Source organism: Alosa sapidissima, chromosome 14 (assembly GCF_018492685.1).
Source record: "Alosa sapidissima isolate fAloSap1 chromosome 14, fAloSap1.pri, whole genome shotgun sequence".
NCBI classification, from domain to species: Eukaryota; Metazoa; Chordata; class Actinopteri; order Clupeiformes; family Clupeidae; genus Alosa; species Alosa sapidissima.
The window spans coordinates 35,458,350-35,482,427 of NC_055970.1; the positions used below are offsets into that span (position 1 = coordinate 35,458,350).

Sequence of the window (24,078 nt, forward strand, 5' to 3'; positions counted from 1 at the left end):
AAGCTCGTGCATGAGTAATGACGTCATCCATAGCCACGAAGACTCACTCCTAGTTTAGGAGTTGTCTGAAAGGCTTTGTGAATAAATTTTAAGAGAAAACTCCAAGCTAAAAGTGCGATTTAGGAGTAGCCTACTCCTAGTAGTAAGATAGAGAAGTCTTTGTGAATAGCCTACGGCCCCAGTTATTCATCATCTTCCGTCCTTGTGTAGCGCACACATTCTGAGACCTGTCACCTGTCACTCATCATGGTAAGGGAGGTGTTTGGAATCATGCCCGCGTTACAATCATCAGCCAATCAGCCAATCAAGGTGGTCACGCTTGCCCATTTACCCAAATGAATGGTCGAATATTACTGATCATTGTTATTTAAGAACATGCGCATGCTTAGGGTACCAAAAACATCTTGCTCGTAAAAAAGCATCATAACGCACATTCTGGCGGGTCTGTTATTTACTGTAGGCTGCGCAAACCACAGGCCTTTATTTTGGGCATTCATTCATTCATTCAACCTTTATTTATTCTCGGAGGGTCATTGAGGGAAGCCCTCATTTTCAATGAAGCCGAGATTACAGAAGCGAAGCAAAGCGCTCCACAAACAAGACAACATTCGAGGCCTTCTGTTGAAGAATTTTATATAAAGCCTGCGCTAACAGTAATCCTCCTGCCCCTGATAGGCCTACCACAGCTGTGGATAGTGTGGAATGTTCAAGTAATAACACAATCCAATGTGTCTCAATTGTCCCCCGCTGACCACCTCACACATTTCTCTAGATTTTGCAACGAACTTACATGACACAATGCCATAAAATATGCCCGTTTTAGGACACAGAATAATGTTTGTAATGATACCAGGTAGGCCTACGTTTAACAGTAACAAGTGTAATGAGCTATTCATTGTCGAAGGTGCTTGGTGAAGTGAAATTCTTACTTTGGAAAACAAACATTTGCCGATATCATCGCCGATCATCAGAATATTGCAACAGATTCTGTGTTCTGGACTGCAGGTAACTTGTTAAGCCAGTGGTTCTCAAACTTTTATTTCATTCCCCACTTTGATCAAGGGGCATGACTAATGATAGTGGAGATAACGTGTTATCCCGAGGCTTTTGCAAGTCAGCATCTCCGACAGTAGTCTATTAAAAATATAAGTTTTCGATGTCCCAAACGGAGAGCCATAGGCTACTTTCTTGTTTTTAACGATCTCTATGCTACTCACAAAAATGTAGGCATGATGAAGTAGACTATCCAACTGTCTGTGTTAAGTTATTGTGATTACGAGCCAGTGGTTTTCAAACATTATGCGTGACTTGGACATCTAACTAAATGCAACAGGCTCATATCGTCCTCGCATTCGCAAAATGAGGACCAGTGTTTTGTCAAATTGCAAATAGCTATTCGTTTTAACGATTTTTTTTATGATAGTATGAAGTGCTTTTTGTTATAGGCTACTATCTTAATCTTGGAATATGGGGAGGGAAGTGGCGCATCTGCAGTCAGCCAAATATGAATGTAATTCTGCGGCATAAAGCAGATGTATTTGTTTATTGTACAGAAAAATAAAAACGACATGTCAAGCAGTCAATTGACTACATTGCAGTCAAGAAGTAGGGCTAATTAAGACACTGTTTTGATTTGCGTAGTTGCGTTACCCCAAACACTGACAATAACATAGACAGCAAATTAAGATATTTTTTTCGTTTTGTGGAGCGGCACCGGTAGGCTATCAAAAGCAGATTTCGATGTTCGCTACCACCGTGAAGTCAAGCCTTAAGCCATACCCAAGTAGACTTAATCGAGGTAATGTTTAATTACGATTTATTTTGTTATTGAATTCGTAGGCTGGGATTCCTCTCGGTAACAATTACGTTTAAAGGTAGCCTAGCCTCCTGCTTTTTCAGAAGGGGCGGCAGTCAGGCTACTGACAGAGCGATGTACAGTGGCAGAGCGACGCACAGTGGCTGAAAGTGGTACTAAAGCTTCACGCAGCTTCACGCCTCGTAATGCGCGACTAAAGTGGCCATTTGAAAGCGATGCCCACTGTATGCTAACCATATGACTTAGCTAACTTAGCTAATCATTTTTGTAGTCATGTTAAAATGTTAACTATGCTAACAATGCTATGTTAACCATATGACTCAGCTAAATTAGCTAATCGTTTTTAGCAGTTATGCTAAATTGCTAATTATGTTAACTATGCTAACAATGTTAATTATGCTAACTAGTAAACTAGCTAGTGAGGACTTTTATTCTGAAACAGTTGAAGGCAGAGGATACAGTTGATGGGAGTCATAGTTGACTGACAGTTACAACAGTTGAACAGTTGACAATAGTTGAACAGTTAAAAAGTTGGATAGTTTAAAGGGACTTTTATTTTAAAACAGTTGTGGGCACAGGAAGCAGTTGAACAGGATCGGTAGTCTTAATGCAGCCATATTGTATGCTTAAAGCCTGAGGCAGTTGCTCCAGGTGGCCTGAACACCTGGCATAGGATTCTAATTACAGTGCATGAAAATGCACTGTACTGTTCTTCCTAGGCTTCTTATTCTTCTTCTGCTTATTCTTATTCTTCTTCTAACGCATTTAATGCAGCTTCAACCGTTTAACGTAGAAACTTCATTCAAACTATGTTACGTAGGTCTTACTTAGGACATGGGTGCTATGTAACTTTTATACTTTTTAAACTATTAATTAAAAACTATCAAAATTTCCCCATTGACTTAACATTATGATTATGACATCACAATACGGCCGTTAAGCAATTAGAATCCTATGGCAGGTGTTCGGGCCACCTGGACCAACTGCCAGTCTCAGGCTTTAAGCATACAAACTGGCCCTATTAAGACTACACATCCTGTTCAACTGCTTCCTCTGCCAAAAACTGTTTCAAAATAAAAGTCCTCACTATAATATTTTACTGTTAAACAATTTAACCCTTTAAACTACTGAACTTTTTAACTGTTCAGCCATTGTAACTGTTACTTGTCATCAACTATGACTCCTACCCACTGTAGCTAGTTAGCTAAGTTAGCTAAGTAGCATGGTTAGCATAGTTAGCATGCTAGCATGTTAGCATGCTAGTTAGCATTTTTAGCAAAACTGCTAAAAATGATTAGCTAAGTTAGCTAAGTCATATGGTTAGCATAGTTAGCATGCTAGCATGTTAGCATGATAATTAGCATTTTTAGCAAAACTGCTTAAAATGATTAGCTAAGTTAGCTAAGTAACATGGTTAACATTGTTAGCATGTTAGTTAGCATAGTTAGCATAACTGCTAAAAATGATTAACTAAGTTAGCTAAGTCACATGGTTAGCATACTTAGCATTTTAACATTGTTAGCATGCTAGTTAGCATAGTAACTTGGTTAGCATTATTATCTTTGTTAATATAGTTAGCATAACTGCTAGCAAACATTAGAGCCATTCCAAGTGTCAGTTATCGTCAACTATCTACCTAAATAATTTAACCATTTAAACTATCCACTTATTTAACTGTTCAGTCATTCCAACTATATTAAACCTCATCTACCTAGCAACCAATATAGTTTGTTTTTACTCTGTATGATATTTTACATCATATTTTTGCATTTTCATGCACTGTATTTCCTTCAGGAAATGCTTTTCTAGTTACAGTGCATGAAAATGCACTGTACTGTTCTTCCTAGGCTTCTTCTTATTACAGTGCATGAAAATGCACTGTACTGTTCTTCCTAGGCTTCTTCTTATTACAGTGCATGAAAATGCACTGTACTGTTCTTCCTAGGCTTCTTATTACAGTGCATGAAAATGCACTGTACTGTTCTTCCTAGGCTTCTTATTCTTCTTCTTCTTCTAACGCATTTAATGCAGCTTCAACCGTTTAACGTAGAAACTTCATTCAAACTATGTTACGTAGGTCTTACTTAGGACATGGGTGCTATGTATTTTTCAGCTTTGTAACTTTTATACTTTTTAAACTATTAATTAAAAACTGTTCAAAATTTCCCCATAGACTTAACATGGGCTGATGACATCACAATAGAGCCGTTAAGCAATTAGAATCCTATGGCAGGTGTTCGGGCCACCTGGACCAACTGCCAGTCTCAGGCTTTAAGCATACAAACTGGCCCTATTAAGACTACACATCCTGTTCAACTGCTTCCTCTGCCAAAAACTGTTTCAAAATAAAAGTCCTCACTATAATATTTTACTGTTAAACAATTTAACCCTTTAAACTACTGAACTTTTTAACTGTTCAGCCATTGTAACTGTTACTTGTCATCAACTATGACTCCTACCCACTGTAGCTAGTTAGCTAAGTTAGCTAAGTAGCATGGTTAGCATAGTTAGCATGCTAGCATAGTTAGCATGCTAGTTAGCATTTTTAGCAAAACTGCTTAAAATGATTAGCTAAGTTAGCTAAGTCACATGGTTAGCATAGTTAGCATGTTAGCATGCTAGTTAGCATTTTTAGCAAAACTGCTAAAAATGATTAGCTAAGTTAGCTAAGTCACATGGTTAGCATAGTTAGCATGCTAGCATGTTAGCATGCTAGTTAGCATTTTTAGCAAAACTGCTAAAAATGATTAGCTAAGTTAGCTAAGTCACATGGTTAGCATAGTTAGCATGCTAGCATTTTAGCATGCTAGTTAGCATTTTTAGCAAAACTGCTTAAAATGATTAGCTAAGTTAGCTAAGTCACATGGTTAGCATGCTAGTTAGCATTTTTAGCAAAACTGCTTAAAATGATGAGCTAAGTCAGCTAAGTAACATGGTTAACATACTTAGCATTTTAACATTGTTAGCATGCTACTTAGCATAGTAACTTGGTTAACATTATTATCTTTGTTAACATAGTTAGCATAACTGCTAGCAAACATTAGAGCCATTCCAAGTGTCAGTTATCGTCAACTATCTACCTAAATAATTTAACCATTTAAAGTATCCACTTATTTAACCGTTCAATCATTCCACCTATATTAAACCTTATCTACCAAGTAAATCATTTACCTATATAAACTATCCACCTATTTAACTGTTCAGTCATTCCAACTATATTAAACCTCATCTACCTAGCAACCAATATAGTTTGTTTTTACTCTGTATGATATTTGACATCATATTGTTTGCATTTTCATGCACTGTATTTCCTTCAGGAAATGCTTTTCTAGTTCTTATTCTTCTTCTTCTAACGCACTTAATGCAGCTTCAACCGTTTAACGTAGAAACTTCATTCAAACTTTGTTACGTAGGTCTTACTTAGGACATGGGTGCTATGTATTTTTCAGCTTTGTAACTTTTATACTTTTTAAACTATTAATTAAAAACTATCAAAATTTCCCCATTGACTTAACATTATGATTATGACATCACAATACGGCCGTTAAGCAATTAGAATCCTATGGCAGGTGTTCGGGCCACCTGGACCAACTGCCAGTCTCAGGCTTTAAGCATACAAACTGGCCCTATTAAGACTACACATCCTGTTCAACTGCTTCCTCTGCCAAAAACTGTTTCAAAATAAAAGTCCTCTCTATAATATTTTACTGTTAAACAATTTAACCCTTTAAACTACTAACTGTTTGGCCATTGTAACTGTTACTTGTCATTAACTATGACTCCTACCCACTGTAGCTAGTTAGCTAGTTAGCATAGTTAGCAAAACTGTTAAAAATTATTAGCTAAGTTAGCTAAGTAACATAGTTAGCATGCTAGCAGTTAACATTATTATCTTTGATAACATAGTAGCATAACTGCTAGCAAACATTAGGGCCATTCCAAACTGTTAGTTATCGTCAATTATCTACCTAAATAATTTAACTATTTAAATGATCCACCTATTTAACCGTTCAATCATTTCAACTATATTAAACCTTATCTACCAAGCAAATCATTTAACTATATAAACTATCCACCTATTTAACTGTTCAGTCATTCCAACTATATTAAACCTCATCTACCTAGTTCAGTCATTCCAACTATATTAAACCTCATCTACCTAGCAAATAATTTAACCATTTAAACTATCCACTTATTTAACTGTCCAGTCATTCCAACTATATTAAACTTTGTCTACCTAGCAAATAATTTAACCTTTTAAACTATCCACCTATTTAACTGTTCAGTCATTCCAACTATATTAAACCTCATCTACCTAGTTCAGTCATTTGAACTATATTAAACCTCATCATGTTGGTTGCCAATTAGCACATCATCTGTTTTAACAATATATTTCACACCATATGTTTTGCATTTTCATGCACTGGTAATTCCCTGGAATTGCGTTTTCTAGTTCTTCTTCTTCTTCTAACGCATTTAATGCAGCTTCAACCGTTTAACGTAGAAACTTCATTCAAACTATGTTACGTAGGTCTTACTTAGGACATGGGTGCTATGTATTTTTCAGCTTTGTAACTTTTATACTTTTTAAACTATTAATTAAAAACTAATCAAAATTTCCCCATTGACTTAACATTATGATTATGACATCACAATACGGCCGTTAAGCAATTAGAATCCTATGGCAGGTGTTCGGGCCACCTGGACCAACTGCCAGTCTCAGGCTTTAAGCATACAAACTGGCCCTATTAAGACTACACATCCTGTTCAACTGCTTCCTCTGCCAAAAACTGTTTCAAAATAAAAGTCCTCACTACAATATTTCACTGTTAAACAATTCAACCCTTTAAACTACTGAACTTTTTAACTGTTCAGCCATTGTAACTGTTACTTGTCATCAACTATGACTCCTACCCACTGTAGCTAGTTAGCTAAGTAACATGGTTAGCATAGTTAGCATGCTAGCATGTTAGCATGCTAGTTAGCATTTTTAGCAAAACTGCTTAAAATGATTAGCTAAGTTAGCTAAGTCACGTGGTTAGCATAATTAGCATGCTAGCATGTTAGCATGCTAGTTAGCATTTTTAGCAAAACTGCTAAAAATGATTAGCTAAGTTAGCTAAGTAACGTGGTTAACATAGTTAGCATGCTAGCATGTTAGCATGCTAGTTAGCATTTTTAACAAAACTGCTAAAAATGATTAGCTAAGTTAGCTAAGTAACGTGGTTAGCATAGTTAGCATGCTAGCATAGTTAGCATGCTAGTTAGCATTTTTAACAAAACTGCTAAAAATGATTAGCTAAGTTAGCTAAGTAACGTGGTTAGCATAGTTAGCATGCTAGCATAGTTAGCATGCTAGCATGTTAGCATGCTAGTTAGCATTTTTAACAAAACTGCTAAAAATGATTAGCAAAGTTAGCTAAGTAACATGGTTAACATAGTTAGCATGCTAACATGTTAGTTAGCATAGTTAGCAAAACTGTTAAAAATGATTAGCTAAGTTAGCTAAGTAACATAGTTAGCATGCTAGCAGTTAACATGCTAATTAGCATTTTTAGCAAAAAAACTTGTTTAACATTATTATCTTTGATAACATAGTAGCATAACTACTAGCAAACATTAAGGGCCATTCCAACTGTTAGTTATCGTCAATTATCTACCTAAATAATTTAACTATTTAAATGATCCACCTATTTAACCGTTCAATCATTTCAACTATATTAAACCTTATCTACCAAGCAAATAATTTAACTATATAAACTATCCACCTATTTAACTGTTCAGTCATTCCAACTATATTAAACCTCATCTACCTAGTTCAGTCATTCCAACTATATTAAACCTCATCTACCTAGCAAATAATTTAACCATTTAAACTATCCACTTATTTAACTGTCCAGTCATTCCAACTATATTAAACTTTGTCTACCTAGCAAATAATTTAACCTTTTAAACTATCCACCTATTTAACTGTTCAGTCATTCCAACTATATTAAACCTCATCTACCTAGTTCAGTCATTTGAACTATATTAAACCTCATCATGTTGGTTGCCAATTAGCACATCATCTGTTTTAACAATATATTTCACACCATATGTTTTGCATTTTCATGCACTGGTAATTCCCTGGAATTGCGTTTTCTAGTTCTTATTCTTCTTCTAACGCATTTAATGCAGCTTCAACCGTTTAACGTAGAAACTTCATTCAAACTATGTTACGTAGGTCTTACTTAGGACATGGGTGCTATGTATTTTTCAGCTTTGTAACTTTTATACTTTTTAAACTATTAATTAAAAACTATCAAAATTTCCCCATTGACTTAACATTATGATTATGACATCACAATACGGCCGTTAAGCAATTAGAATCCTATGGCAGGTGTTCGGGCCACCTGGACCAACTGCCAGTCTCAGGCTTTAAGCATACAAACTGGCCCTATTAAGACTACACATCCTGTTCAACTGCTTCCTCTGCCAAAAACTGTTTCAAAATAAAAGTCCTCACTATAATATTTTACTGTTAAACAATTTAACCCTTTAAACTACTGAACTTTTTAACTGTTCAGCCATTGTAACTGTTACTTGTCATCAACTATGACTCCTACCCACTGTAGCTAGTTAGCTAAGTTAGCTAAGTAGCATGGTTAGCATAGTTAGCATGCTAGCATGTTAGCATGCTAGTTAGCATTTTTAGCAAAACTGCTAAAAATGATTAGCTAAGTTAGCTAAGTCATATGGTTAGCATAGTTAGCATGCTAGCATGTTAGCATGATAATTAGCATTTTTAGCAAAACTGCTTAAAATGATTAGCTAAGTTAGCTAAGTAACATGGTTAACATTGTTAGCATGTTAGTTAGCATAGTTAGCATAACTGCTAAAAATGATTAACTAAGTTAGCTAAGTCACATGGTTAGCATACTTAGCATTTTAACATTGTTAGCATGCTAGTTAGCATAGTAACTTGGTTAGCATTATTATCTTTGTTAATATAGTTAGCATAACTGCTAGCAAACATTAGAGCCATTCCAAGTGTCAGTTATCGTCAACTATCTACCTAAATAATTTAACCATTTAAACTATCCACTTATTTAACTGTTCAGTCATTCCAACTATATTAAACCTCATCTACCTAGCAACCAATATAGTTTGTTTTTACTCTGTATGATATTTTACATCATATTTTTGCATTTTCATGCACTGTATTTCCTTCAGGAAATGCTTTTCTAGTTACAGTGCATGAAAATGCACTGTACTGTTCTTCCTAGGCTTCTTCTTATTACAGTGCATGAAAATGCACTGTACTGTTCTTCCTAGGCTTCTTCTTATTACAGTGCATGAAAATGCACTGTACTGTTCTTCCTAGGCTTCTTATTACAGTGCATGAAAATGCACTGTACTGTTCTTCCTAGGCTTCTTATTCTTCTTCTTCTTCTAACGCATTTAATGCAGCTTCAACCGTTTAACGTAGAAACTTCATTCAAACTATGTTACGTAGGTCTTACTTAGGACATGGGTGCTATGTATTTTTCAGCTTTGTAACTTTTATACTTTTTAAACTATTAATTAAAAACTGTTCAAAATTTCCCCATAGACTTAACATGGGCTGATGACATCACAATAGAGCCGTTAAGCAATTAGAATCCTATGGCAGGTGTTCGGGCCACCTGGACCAACTGCCAGTCTCAGGCTTTAAGCATACAAACTGGCCCTATTAAGACTACACATCCTGTTCAACTGCTTCCTCTGCCAAAAACTGTTTCAAAATAAAAGTCCTCACTATAATATTTTACTGTTAAACAATTTAACCCTTTAAACTACTGAACTTTTTAACTGTTCAGCCATTGTAACTGTTACTTGTCATCAACTATGACTCCTACCCACTGTAGCTAGTTAGCTAAGTTAGCTAAGTCACATGGTTAGCATAGTTAGCATGCTAGCATGTTAGCATGCTAGTTAGCATTTTTTGCAAAACTGCTTAAAATGATTAGCTAAGTTAGCTAAGTCACATGGTTAGCATAGTTAGCATGCTAGCATGTTAGCATGCTAGTTAGCATTTTTTGCAAAACTGCTTAAAATGATTAGCTAAGTTAGCTAAGTCACATGGTTAGCATAGTTAGCATGCTAGCATGTTAGCATGCTAGTTAGCATAACTGCTAAAAACAATTAGCTAAGTTAGCTAAGTCACATGGTTAGCATAGTTAGCATGCTAGTTAGTATTTTTAGCAAAACTGCTAAAAACGATTAGCTAAGTCAGCTAAGTAACATGGTTAGCATAGTTAGCATGCTAGTTAGCATAGTAACTTTGTTAACATTATTATCTTTGTTAACATAGTTAGCATAACTGCTAGCAAACATTAGAGCCATTCCAACTGTCAGTTATCGTCAACTATCTACCTAAATAATTTAACCATTTAAACTATCCACCTATTTAACTGTTCAGTCATTCCAACTATATTAAACCTCATCTACTTAGCAACCAATATAGTTTGTTTTTACTCTGTATGATATTTGACATCATATTTTTGCATTTTCATGCACTGTATTTCCTTCAGGAAATGCTTTTCTAGTTCTTATTCTTATTCTTCTTCTAACGCATTTAATGCAGCTTCAACCGTTTAACGTAGAAACTTCATTCAAACTATGTTACGTAGGTCTTACTTGGGACATGGGTGCTATGTATTTTTCAGCTTTGTAACTTTTATACTTTTTAAACTATTAATTAAAAACTAGTCAAAATTTCCCCATAGACTTAACATGGGCTGATGACATCACAATAGAGCCGTTAAGCAATTAGAATCCTATGGCAGGTGTTCGGGCCACCTGGACCAACTGCCAGTCTCAGGCTTTAAGCATACAAACTGGCCCTATTAAGACTACACATCCTGTTCAACTGCTTCCTCTGCCAAAAACTGTTTCAAAATAAAAGTCCTCACTATAATATTTTACTGTTAAACAATTTAACCCTTTAAACTACTGAACTTTTTAACTGTTCAGCCATTGTAACTGTTACTTGTCATCAACTATGACTCCTACCCACTGTAGCTAGTTAGCTAAGTTAGCTAAGTAGCATGGTTAGCATAGTTAGCATGCTAGCATAGTTAGCATGCTAGTTAGCATTTTTAGCAAAACTGCTTAAAATGATTAGCTAAGTTAGCTAAGTCACATGGTTAGCATAGTTAGCATGTTAGCATGCTAGTTAGCATTTTTAGCAAAACTGCTAAAAATGATTAGCTAAGTTAGCTAAGTCACATGGTTAGCATAGTTAGCATGCTAGCATGTTAGCATGCTAGTTAGCATTTTTAGCAAAACTGCTAAAAATGATTAGCCAAGTTAGCTAAGTCACATGGTTAGCATAGTTAGCATGCTAGCATTTTAGCATGCTAGTTAGCATTTTTAGCAAAACTGCTTAAAATGATTAGCTAAGTTAGCTAAGTCACATGGTTAGCATGCTAGTTAGCATTTTTAGCAAAACTGCTTAAAATGATGAGCTAAGTCAGCTAAGTAACATGGTTAACATACTTAGCATTTTAACATTGTTAGCATGCTACTTAGCATAGTAACTTGGTTAACATTATTATCTTTGTTAACATAGTTAGCATAACTGCTAGCAAACATTAGAGCCATTCCAAGTGTCAGTTATCGTCAACTATCTACCTAAATAATTTAACCATTTAAAGTATCCACTTATTTAACCGTTCAATCATTCCACCTATATTAAACCTTATCTACCAAGTAAATCATTTACCTATATAAACTATCCACCTATTTAACTGTTCAGTCATTCCAACTATATTAAACCTCATCTACCTAGCAACCAATATAGTTTGTTTTTACTCTGTATGATATTTGACATCATATTGTTTGCATTTTCATGCACTGTATTTCCTTCAGGAAATGCTTTTCTAGTTCTTATTCTTCTTCTTCTAACGCACTTAATGCAGCTTCAACCGTTTAACGTAGAAACTTCATTCAAACTTTGTTACGTAGGTCTTACTTAGGACATGGGTGCTATGTATTTTTCAGCTTTGTAACTTTTATACTTTTTAAACTATTAATTAAAAACTATCAAAATTTCCCCATTGACTTAACATTATGATTATGACATCACAATACGGCCGTTAAGCAATTAGAATCCTATGGCAGGTGTTCGGGCCACCTGGACCAACTGCCAGTCTCAGGCTTTAAGCATACAAACTGGCCCTATTAAGACTACACATCCTGTTCAACTGCTTCCTCTGCCAAAAACTGTTTCAAAATAAAAGTCCTCTCTATAATATTTTACTGTTAAACAATTTAACCCTTTAAACTACTAACTGTTTGGCCATTGTAACTGTTACTTGTCATTAACTATGACTCCTACCCACTGTAGCTAGTTAGCTAGTTAGCATAGTTAGCAAAACTGTTAAAAATTATTAGCTAAGTTAGCTAAGTAACATAGTTAGCATGCTAGCAGTTAACATTATTATCTTTGATAACATAGTAGCATAACTGCTAGCAAACATTAGGGCCATTCCAAACTGTTAGTTATCGTCAATTATCTACCTAAATAATTTAACTATTTAAATGATCCACCTATTTAACCGTTCAATCATTTCAACTATATTAAACCTTATCTACCAAGCAAATCATTTAACTATATAAACTATCCACCTATTTAACTGTTCAGTCATTCCAACTATATTAAACCTCATCTACCTAGTTCAGTCATTCCAACTATATTAAACCTCATCTACCTAGCAAATAATTTAACCATTTAAACTATCCACTTATTTAACTGTCCAGTCATTCCAACTATATTAAACTTTGTCTACCTAGCAAATAATTTAACCTTTTAAACTATCCACCTATTTAACTGTTCAGTCATTCCAACTATATTAAACCTCATCTACCTAGTTCAGTCATTTGAACTATATTAAACCTCATCATGTTGGTTGCCAATTAGCACATCATCTGTTTTAACAATATATTTCACACCATATGTTTTGCATTTTCATGCACTGGTAATTCCCTGGAATTGCGTTTTCTAGTTCTTCTTCTTCTTCTAACGCATTTAATGCAGCTTCAACCGTTTAACGTAGAAACTTCATTCAAACTATGTTACGTAGGTCTTACTTAGGACATGGGTGCTATGTATTTTTCAACTTTGTAACTTTTATACTTTTTAAACTATTAATTAAAAACTAATCAAAATTTCCCCATTGACTTAACATTATGATTATGACATCACAATACGGCCGTTAAGCAATTAGAATCCTATGGCAGGTGTTCGGGCCACCTGGACCAACTGCCAGTCTCAGGCTTTAAGCATACAAACTGGCCCTATTAAGACTACACATCCTGTTCAACTGCTTCCTCTGCCAAAAACTGTTTCAAAATAAAAGTCCTCACTATAATATTTTACTGTTAAACAATTTAACCCTTTAAACTACTGAACTTTTTAACTGTTCAGCCATTGTAACTGTTACTTGTCATCAACTATGACTCCTACCCACTGTAGCTAGTTAGCTAAGTTAGCTAAGTAGCATGGTTAGCATAGTTAGCATGCTAGCATAGTTAGCATGCTAATTAGCATTTTTAGCAAAACTGCTTAAAATGATTAGCTAAGTTAGCTAAGTCACATGGTTAGCATAGTTAGCATGCTAGCATGTTAGCATGCTAGTTAGCATTTTTAGCAAAACTGCTTAAAATGATTAGCTAAGTAACATGGTTAGCATAGTTAGCATGTTAGCATGCTAGTTAGCATTTTTAGCAAAACTGCTTAAAATGATTAGCTAAGTTAGCTAAGTCACATGGTTAGCATGCTAGTTAGCATTTTTAGCAAAACTGCTTAAAATGATGAGCTAAGTCAGCTAAGTAACATGGTTAACATACTTAGCATTTTAACATTGTTAGCATGCTAGTTAGCATAGTAACTTGGTTAACATTATTATCTTTGTTAACATAGTTAGCATAACTGCTAGCAAACATTAGAGCCATTCCAAGTGTCAGTTATCGTCAACTATCTACCTAAATAATTTAACCATTTAAACTATCCACTTATTTAACCGTTCAATCATTCCAACTATATTAAACCTTATCTCCCAAGTAAATCATTTACCTATATAAACTATCCACCTATTTAACTGTTCAGTCATTCCAACTATATTAAACCTCATCTACCTAGCAACCAATATAGTTTGTTTTTACTCTGTATGATATTTGACATCATATTTTTTGCATTTTCATGCACTGTATTTCCTTCAGGAAATGCTTTTCTAGTTGCTCTATTGTGATGTCATAATCCAATGTCAAGTCTATGGGGACATTTTTGTAGTTTTTAATTAATAGTTTAAAAAAGTATAAAACTTACAAAGTTGAAAAATACATAGCTGAAGTCACCTAAGTAAGACCTACGCAACGCAGTTTGAACGAAGTTTCTACGTTAAACGGTTGAAGCCGCATTAAACGCACAAAAAGCGTCAGCGGAATAATAACTAGAAAATGTAATTCCAGGGAATTACCATTGCATGTAAATGCAAAAAAGCTGCTGTTTATAACATTATATTACTTACAGTATAATTATTCAGATTATAGACTTACAGTATTCTTGAAAACCACTTATTTGGTTAGATGTTAGCTTGGAGTACTGTATATGACAGTACAAATAAATTGTTAATTCAATATTGATCAACATTCTTTGTGTTAATATAGCAGAATACAGCAGTATGAACACTTATCAACCAATGTAAGCTTGAAGTAAAAAAACAATTTTAAAAGTTACCCAATAATGATTAGGGAGAAACCAGACGTCTACTGAATTTGCATTCTTACAGAACTTGATTATGCCAATCATATTATCCTAAGACAGATCTATTTATCAGTGGTAATTATAAACTGGCAGCAAGAGCTAGAGGTCTCAGTTAATAGTAATAGGTCACATTTGGTGGTGATATAGACTGAGGAATAAGATTTAGCCCTTCAGATGATCAGTTTTAGACAGAACTTAGGTTAGAATCTTAATTTTCACACAGCACAGCTTAGGTCTAAAAACAGAGGTCTAACAGCACAGCTAAGTTTCACAGATGTCACAGCACAGGTATGATTGAAATGTGTGCATGCTTCATATAGTTGTTGGCATAGTCCTCCTGTAACAATATAATACTCAGAATGTCTTAGTGTAGATCTCAGATCTACTTCTCAGTATAGTTCAAAGGTATGTGCAGATATGTTGAGATATGGTCACATGTTTTTAGGAATGAATGTAAGTGTTAATGTCAGCGACGTATGGTTGTCAGGATGTGCACACAGACAGGCACACATGTGAAGTAATACACGATCATCACCACACAGGTCTGGTCTGGAACCTAAAAGACAAAAGCAAACAAGTTAGAGTTATACCAAAAACAAGGAATGTGTACAATTGTTCAATACAACTTAGATATGTGAGGTTGTTGCACCATAAATCTGTAATGGTAGTTAAATATACTAGCCTATAGTATTTCATTGCAAACAAAGCAACATTTTGTGTTTTATTCATTTTAGTTTAAGGATAGTTGATAGCCAAACAGTTTAAAGTAAACAGCTTAGAACACTTTGTAGGCAAAGGGTGTGTTGTTGCTGTTGATAATCATCTTAAGGATGGACCATTCTGATATTATGTATCTTGGTAACCAACTACACTAGAGCACAGCCTGCTAGGTCTGTCATCCACATTTTTTCTACAGATTACGATGTAGGCCTACTCTAGGATGTACTACAACTGGGAAGCTTGATTCGTGTCCCAGGCTACACTTTACATTTTAGGCCAGAATAATGCAGAAATTATTAACGTTAGACTAGGCCAGTGTTTCTCAAACTTTTTCAGACCAAGGACCACTTAACCAATAAAAAAACCTCACGGACCACCTACTGTAGCTAAAAAAAAAGTAGAGTAGACATACTTCAACAGTATATTATAATAGGCCTACTCACCTTGCTTATTGTGTCAAAGGATTCATATGATTTAAACTGGCGTAGCTTGCATAGGCATGTTGCTGTTTGAATTTACATACAAGTTGGTTTTGTCCTCTGTCTTTGAGTGGATACTGTGATCTCCGGTATGTGAACACTGCACACTTTGATTTTTGCTACCCCATATGGGATAGGCAGGCGTAAGGGATGGGCAGGGGTAAGTGAAATGTGATTCTCTGAAACTTAAGTCTTCTGTAGACTATAAAAACTGAACCAGACACTTGCGCAATGTTTTGGACAAGTGCAATCTCCTGTCCTACTGCTATGCAGTTGTCCCCAGTCTTTGACAGACAAATCTTTTGTCACTGTAATTCAGCAATGCCAAACAGTACAGAAAGGCAGAGGCAATGGACCATCCTGGTGTAAGTCAAACAGAAGGGGCTGTATACTTGGAGGTTAAGTCAAGGTATCAGGCACCTTTGACAACCTCTTGACCACCTGTTGTAATGGTAGATTAGGCTTAGGTAATAAAAACACACCCACGGAGAACAAGAAGTTTTCAAAAATCTCTTGTGGAAGAATGTGCTTTAGAACTAGCCTAGAAATCTAGACGCACCCTAGCGCCGGCAAATTAATCTGCTCAGCCTGTACGTCTAGTATCAAACCATAGGGATTTCTATTGGCTGACGCCGTGGACGTCATCCACTCACAGCGCTCTATTTTGTTAGAAAGTCTTAAGGCGGGCTTAACAGGATAACGACAGTCCTGCGACGGGAACAACAAGGAAGGTGGCTATGGCGAACGAAGAGCGGTTGTTTCAATCGGCGTTGGCGTCAACTTTGGAGGAGTTGGACTTGTGGTTTTCTTTGAAAGTTGAGCAACACAATGCACTTAAGTCATTCCTTTCGAAGAAGGATGTATTTGCCGTTTTGCCGACCGGATACGGTCGTAGCGCTGGCCTATTGCATGCCTAGGCAGTTTGAAAGACAATTCTCTGCCCGCCCCTTGGATTAAGCGAGGTGAATGGTTCGATTCCAGACTATACATTTCAATGATATAGGATGGCCCGCCAGGCTACTTTAGAACCACAGGCCCACTGTAAACCATGAATTGCCTTAGCTCTGTGGCCTTCCATCTATCTATTTCTGTAAATACAGGCGATGCAACTTGCCATTTTTTTAGTTAGCAAGTTAGCTCTGGTGTAGCAAAAATCAAAGTGTGCAGCACTCGCGTATCGGAGATCACAGTATCCGCTCGAAGGCAGAGGACAAAAGTGTTTAGAGCAAACGTTTGCATTTCTGATTTTGTCGTTGCTGTGAGTTCAACAGGTGGGATAATTCCAAATCCCTATGTTATTTTCAGTTAGTGATCACTGTTGATCTTGCAACATGTACACTAACCGTGACTTTGGTGTGTAGGCCAAATATGTTTCTCATGGTTCTCTTTTTCACACACTCAAAACTATTGTTCTTTTTCAAGTGTTCCATTCATTCACCTCTATCAGATGGCACAGGTGTGGAAGGTTGTAGAAGTCCGGGACAAAGCCACTGCCATAGTGCCATGTAGTTGGTTGGAGGAGGCAGGCGATTTTTGGAACTGTTACTGGCCTCCTAGTTCCTATGAGCACTGGCTGTTATTTTCCCATAGGAAAAATCTCAAGATCTCTAAACAGCTCTGGATGGTATGCTGTCAATATGATTAATGCTAGAACTTTTGAAAATGTGTAAACCATCAATGTTAAATTGCAATCGAATTGTCTGAAGGCAACTAGGTAGGTGGATTGAATTCAATTTGGACAAAATTCCCTTAGTCAATCCAAAATTGTGATATTCACCCCCACCTAATGGGGAACAGCAATATTGACAGAAGAGCAGTAACTGTAACGAGATTAATTTCAAAAGTCGTTGCCCATTGCTGAAGTTTGTCTCGTAGACTCATCTCCCCAGACTCACTTTCATCAGAGCTGGATGACTACTAAAATCTTCTGTCTGTAAAATCTTCTGTCTGTACTGTCACTGACACCACTGTTTGTACTGTGTTGACGAGGTCTGTTCGCATAGTCTAAAGCTGCCTCACAAAGTGGTAGATGTGATGAGCTTTCACTAAGGGGGACCTTTTCGGCCTGACTAATTGTCACATTAAATTGCTGCAAAATCTCATTCTCTGTCTCTTGCGTTTGACATAATATAAGAGGCCATTGTTTGTGTATTGGCCACTATTGAAAAAGAAATTAGTTATCTTGTAGATTTTTGCTTGGTATTATTACATTAATACACAGGATTAGATGTTAAAATCCCTTGTGCCAAAATCCAAGGTAAAAACACATTCAGAAGCCCCTGCTCAAGTTTAACTTTAAAAAGCACACTACCCACAAATCCGCCAACAAATGGTCACAAACACAATACAAATGGCCCATCGAACAGCAGTATATAGTATGCGGCATGTCATTGGGGTTATCAAGTGGGCACCCTCATTCACCGATGTTTCGTTAAGTTAGGCCCACGACACCTCATGAAGGCTTAACAGTGAAACCAGCGTCCTGGAGACACTCCCCTCCATGCTGCCACCATATTACCACATTGAAATATCCAATACCCAAAATACTCTTAACCAGCCCAGGCATGGTCAAGGTTGGCTAGGTTGGTCCGTCCCTTTGATGTGGACTGAACCATAGCCATAAAAACTCTGGCCAACCAACCATCAACCTAGGCACAGTCCATCACAAACACAAAACAAATGAGCCAGTTAGCTCACCTTAGCTTGCGCCCCAGGAAGGGTAACTTCTCCTTACCCACAACCATTCGCTTGCCCGTTCTGCTGCTAAAGACATGTTACTAACCACCTGCCTTAGACTTCGACCACAAATGCTCAATTCAGACAGCAAGCCAATAGCAGATCTGGCCACAAACCCACGTGCACCGATTTCAATAGGCCTTAATTGTGCACTCCAACCTCGCTTAGCTGCCTCCTCTGCTATTTCAGTGTATTTAGCTCTCTTCAGCTCATTGGCCACTTCCACTCTGTCTTTCCAAGGAACAGTGAGTTCAATGAAGTAAACTATCTTCTCTGAATCCGACCATAGAATTACGTCGGGTCGTAGCTCACTATATGTGGAGGTACCGCCATCTGCTGGCCAAGATCAACCTTCATTTCCCAGCCCGCCCCATTTTTCAACTGGCCGGTTTTACACCCTGGCCTTCGCGAAACAAGGTTTATCCCCCTGACGTACAAAGTTAATTTGCCTTACCCCTTTACTAGCTGCTAATGAATTGACTTCTCTCCTTTTATCCTCTATTGCCGCTGCCACACATTTCAATACCTGGTTATGACGCCACGTATACCGCCCCTGGGTGAGACTTACCTTGCACCCTGATAGGATATGGTGGAGCCCACACAAGAGCAAAGTATGCATTTATCATCCTCACCAAACCATTGACTTAAATTCTTGGGAGATGGGAGCACATCATATGTAGCACCTAACATAAATCTGATCTTACCAGCTTCCATGCCCCATAGATCTTTCCATTTAATCCATCTTTTTTCCACCCCTTCCCAGTTCACTCACTGCCTTAGTACATCTTAGCCTCCTCCTGTCTATGCATTTCCTCCACTACCATTTTGCTCTTTTCTCCTGCAGAAGCCTTACTCCACAAGGGTTTACTTACACCCACCCCTAGACCCCCCCCCGCCCGTGCTGCACATGGCCCATTATATCCCTATGCTTCAATGCTGATTGAGCTTGCTTAACTGCCTGCTCTGGGTTCCACTTCCTCCCAGCATTAACTGTGGGTGCAACTTTCCTCACCACTGGGTCCTTGGACTGAGTAAGAGTCATTTCCAATCTAGCCTTAGCACACTTAAATTCCTCTGTCAGACTACAGTAGATATTGGCAACTCTACAATACCCTTCCCATACAAGGCTACACTGCTTAATAGTGATGTAGTACTCGAGTCCGGTCTCGGACTCGAGTCCGGTCTCGAGACCAATTTCTGCTTTCTCGGTCTCGTCTCGGACTCGTTCCTTCAAAGACTCGGTCTTGACTCGGTCTCGGGCCACAGTGGGAGGAGAAGGACTTGTAATTTCAGACCGAGTCCTCGAGACCAACGCATTTTTTATGTTCATATAAAAAAACAGACAACACATAACAACAACAATAATAAAATGCAATGTTGACCGGCATTATTTGAAAATGACATCCCATGGTGCAATGCAAAGATACTGCCGTCAGAGCCGTTTATTTATCTCTATGGCTCTGCTGCCGGTGAGTGTCTGTAGGTCAGCATAGTCCATATTAAGACGTTAAGACTGCTCCTCTAAACAATTCCCAATCTAGCTTAGTCTGTAGGCCTAACTGTTGATTATTAACTGGGGTGATATTAAATTATGAATATTAAAACTGACATTTTTTTATGGTCTTGGTCTCGACTCGATCTCGACTCCTAAAGGACTCGGTCTCGACTCGGACTTGCTTCCTCAAAGACTCGGTCTTGACTCGGACTCGACTGTATTTGAAAACCAACAGACTCGGTCTCGACCCTTCAAAGACTCGGTCTTGACTCGGACTCGACATAGGCGGTCTCGTCCCCATCACTACTGCTTAAGCAGCGTGGGACTCCGAGCCATTTTCTGACAAAGGAGTTGATCATTTTTTCCAACCTCTCTACCTTTGACAGGGGAACTTCATAAACTGTCAATGGCCACATTAGCCGAGGCAACAAACCAAACTGCAAACACCTCAGCTTGAGCTTACCTGGCAGCCCTGACTTGTCAATTTTTGCAATACTTTGCCTAGTGACCTGTCTCAAGTCTTCAACCTGTGATTTATCACTAAGGCTTGCATCATACCACCTTCCCAGACTCTTCACTGGTTTCTCCAGAACTGTGGTAATCACCTCCTTATTTATAGCAAACCTCTTATCTATTACCTTCCCTTTAACAATTGAGAGACTCCTAGACTTACTTGGCTTCACCTTCATTCTGGCCCATTGCAGATTACTATTTACAGTAACTTATCCAGCAACCTGTTGGTGCATGGAACGGTTGACGTTAAGGTTGTCATGTCGTCCATGAAAGCCCTTATCGGGGGGAGGCGTGGCCCTCCTTGCAACTTTTCCCCACCCACTACCCATTTTGAGGCCCTAATGATGACCTGCATTGCCATTGTAAAAGGAAGTGGGGAGATGGTACAACCCGCCATGATTCCTGTCTCGAGTTCTTGCCACCCTGTGGTGTACTCTAACCTGACCTCCACTCACATCCATCTGGGATCGCTTCCGTTGGGAGTGATTTCGGCACCAGATTTTATGGTAGAGCCAATCAGGACGCAAGGCGGGAGTTTCACAGATGTGACGTAGCGTAGAAGCGACTGTGAGACTGTTCTCAGCGTCACGGGTTGGCTTCGATGTGAGTGGTTGAAGTAGCACGTCAATAGATGACGGACAAGTGGCTTATCCAATCATATGCAAGGATTTTTGATAAGGCCCAGCCTTCTGAAACACCTCTCCAATGGATCGATCCCAGATGGAGCTAGGCGGAACGAAATTCATCTGGCGAGAGTCAGGTTAGGTGTACTCAGCTGTAGTAAAACATAGTTGAATATCCAGAAAGTATGCTTTTACTAGGCTTTTAATGCTACCTGGGATTCTGAAATAATCAAAGGCCTCCCACAACAGACTATGTGGTACTGATCCAAAAGCATTAGCCAAATCCAAGAACACAATGTACAGGTCTCTCCTCTCACGCTTTGCTAACTGAATTTGGTGCCAAATCATGCTGGTATGCTCTAAGCACCCGGAGAAGCCAGGGATTCCAGCTTTTTGCACCGTGGTATCGATTAGTTTATTCCTTTCAAGGTAACTTGTCAGTCTCTGTGCTACCACACTGAAGAAAACCTTCCCTTCAACATTCAGTAGACTATAATACCATATTACCATGACAGTAAGATGTAAGTAAGATGTACCAGTGCAAGAGTGAATACTTCTGTAGATGTGATATTTCATGCTTTTATTTTTAATCAACAAAATTAAAAAAAACAAAAACAAAAGCAGGTTTTTGGCTTGACATCAAGAAATATTCGTGTGGATTGATGAAAATATAGACACCCCCCCGCCCCCCACCAAACACACACACACACACACGTGTCCTGTATGCTGTATAAGTACTATTATCATTTTTGAAGTATTGAAATACCATATTCCAGAGGATTTTCCCCATTCATTTAATTCATTTTGAAAATATTTAATTACTCCAGTGAGACACACATATCACAGATAGTAAATCTAAAGATCACCAGACAGACCTGGCAGAAACTAGTATGATTTGGGATGACATGAATAAACAGACAGAATTAAGACATTACAATGAACTTTTGCATGATAGATGACAGTTGCAATACACAAATTAATATTTTGGAATGAAATAAGCAAACATTGTATTAATGTTAAACATGAAATAGCCAGTAACAAAGAAATCTGCCAATGGCTGTTTTACAGAAAAATCATGTGCACAGAAAGAAACTTTTTAATTTTGAGAGGTTACATTTCAAATAATTTTCTGCCTGTAGGTTGTATGCGATAGTAGGAGTGGGTGAAGAGCATACAGCAAAAATCAAGCAAACTGTGAAGGACTAAAGATTGCGAACATCAGTAAAATTTAAGGCAATTGATCAAAGCTTGTGAAGGCGGTGAGACTGCTGGCGTGTCATCTGCTGTTGGTACTGAGCCATCTGAGCACTCACTATGGCATCTCGCAATTTCTAAAAAAAAAGAAAGGAGAGATGGTGCATCTCAAATCATGAGAGATAAGAGTACAATGAGATCTAGTAACAGTGTCCTGGGGCCTGATGTGCAAATGTTGCATATGCACATCATCTGGATATTTCAAAAATGAAATGAATGTAGCATGTGCATCCACACCTTCATGTCTGCTGTACATTTGTATTGACTTTTGTCAGTTGGTGATACTCAGGGGGTGTTGTGGGTGGCCACAGAGGGGGGCAATAAATGCTAATTATACTGCTGAATACTAAACCAGCTATAGTAGCTAAGTAATCTCTCTTTACTTTCAAGGGTAAATAGCCGACTCCACATTTATTTATAGATTTATATGGCAGTTATTGCTATATATATGCTGCTATGACCCTAAATCACTCAATTCAACATTAGTTTCTACATTGCTGCCACTTGAAAATACCCAAATCTTGTTAGCTTCAATCAAGAATAACACAATATAGCCAATAATAGCAAGTGTAGAATTTCCATGGTTACTTTACATTACTAAAGATGATGGCTACCTGCATCAATTCCTTTTTTTTTTCTTTTTTCCGTGCTGTTATTTAGATATAGATATATTGACATATATATACACATAACAGATATATTGTTCTGAAACTTTTGGAACAAACCAATATCACAGGGAAGGGGGCTTTATGAGATATGATATATGACATAATTACAATGATTCATTTTGACTCATTGTATAAAATGACCACAATGACAAATTAAAGAGATAACAGTGATACACTAATAGAGTACCAAAGCGTTGTCAAGACAGCAATTTCAATGGATCTAAACAAATCAATCTAACCATAGATGTGACCTAGTGGTGGCTTTCTTAACCTATTTAAATATTTTTACGTTTCTAATGTTAGTACATTTTTTTTACACTGTAGGAATCACATACTACACAATCAAAGTTGTGACTACAGAGTCTGTCTGTCAACCATCACGATGGGAAGCAACCTTAATGCTGCTTTAACATAGGTTAAAACATAAAAAATCTTTCCCTGGGAATAAATTGAGCGTAGAACTGATGCATATGTTGGGTACTTTAAAGGCTGCTAGCCAGAGAGTGGAGTAACATGCTCTGGAAATTCACAATTTCGTCGCCGTTTTTAAAAAATTTCAATTTCAATTTCGAAACAAATACTGGACTATGTTTTAAAAAAAAAAAAAAAACGGCGACGAAATTGTGAATTTCCAGAGCGTGCTACCCCACACTCAGCAATCGACTCCTACGGACTTTCCCCTGAAGCTGGCAGCAAAGATGGCAACATTTCCGGAAAGGTATTGGCTTGATGAAATTCATTCTGGACTCTCTATCCGACCACACAAAGACCTCGGGATACTTCGGTTTGGCTTTAGGGACCCTCTACTCACTACCACGTAAGTGTAATGTTGTTTGGAACTGTAGAAGAGGTATAAAAATAGCGTTTTGTAGCGGGGAAATGACATGCCCGCGTCACGTCCAAGCTAACGAGTTTTGACTAAAAACGGTAACATCGAACTTTCTCAAAACACATCCGAATGACATGATTTGGGTGTCAACTCAATGT

The 24,078-nt window shown here is 37.5% G+C and overlaps 1 protein-coding gene across 4 annotated transcripts in view; it reads right to left on the reverse strand.

Annotated features, from left to right (window-relative positions):
- Window positions 1–14,573: 14,573 nt before the first annotated feature.
- Window positions 14,574–24,078, reverse strand: part of vps13c (vacuolar protein sorting 13 homolog C) — a 392,379-nt gene continuing 382,874 nt past the window's right edge. For 3 of the 4 annotated variants that reach the window (XM_042061415.1, XM_042061412.1, XM_042061413.1), the window contains one exon: window positions 21,735–22,500. In XM_042061415.1, coding sequence (XP_041917349.1) covers window positions 22,411–22,500 — 90 coding nt within the window. In that variant the 3' untranslated portion in view covers window positions 21,735–22,410. Of the gene's footprint in view, window positions 15,160–21,734; window positions 22,501–24,078 lie in introns of those variants that run through there. The other variant, XM_042061414.1, reaches the window with a different exon arrangement.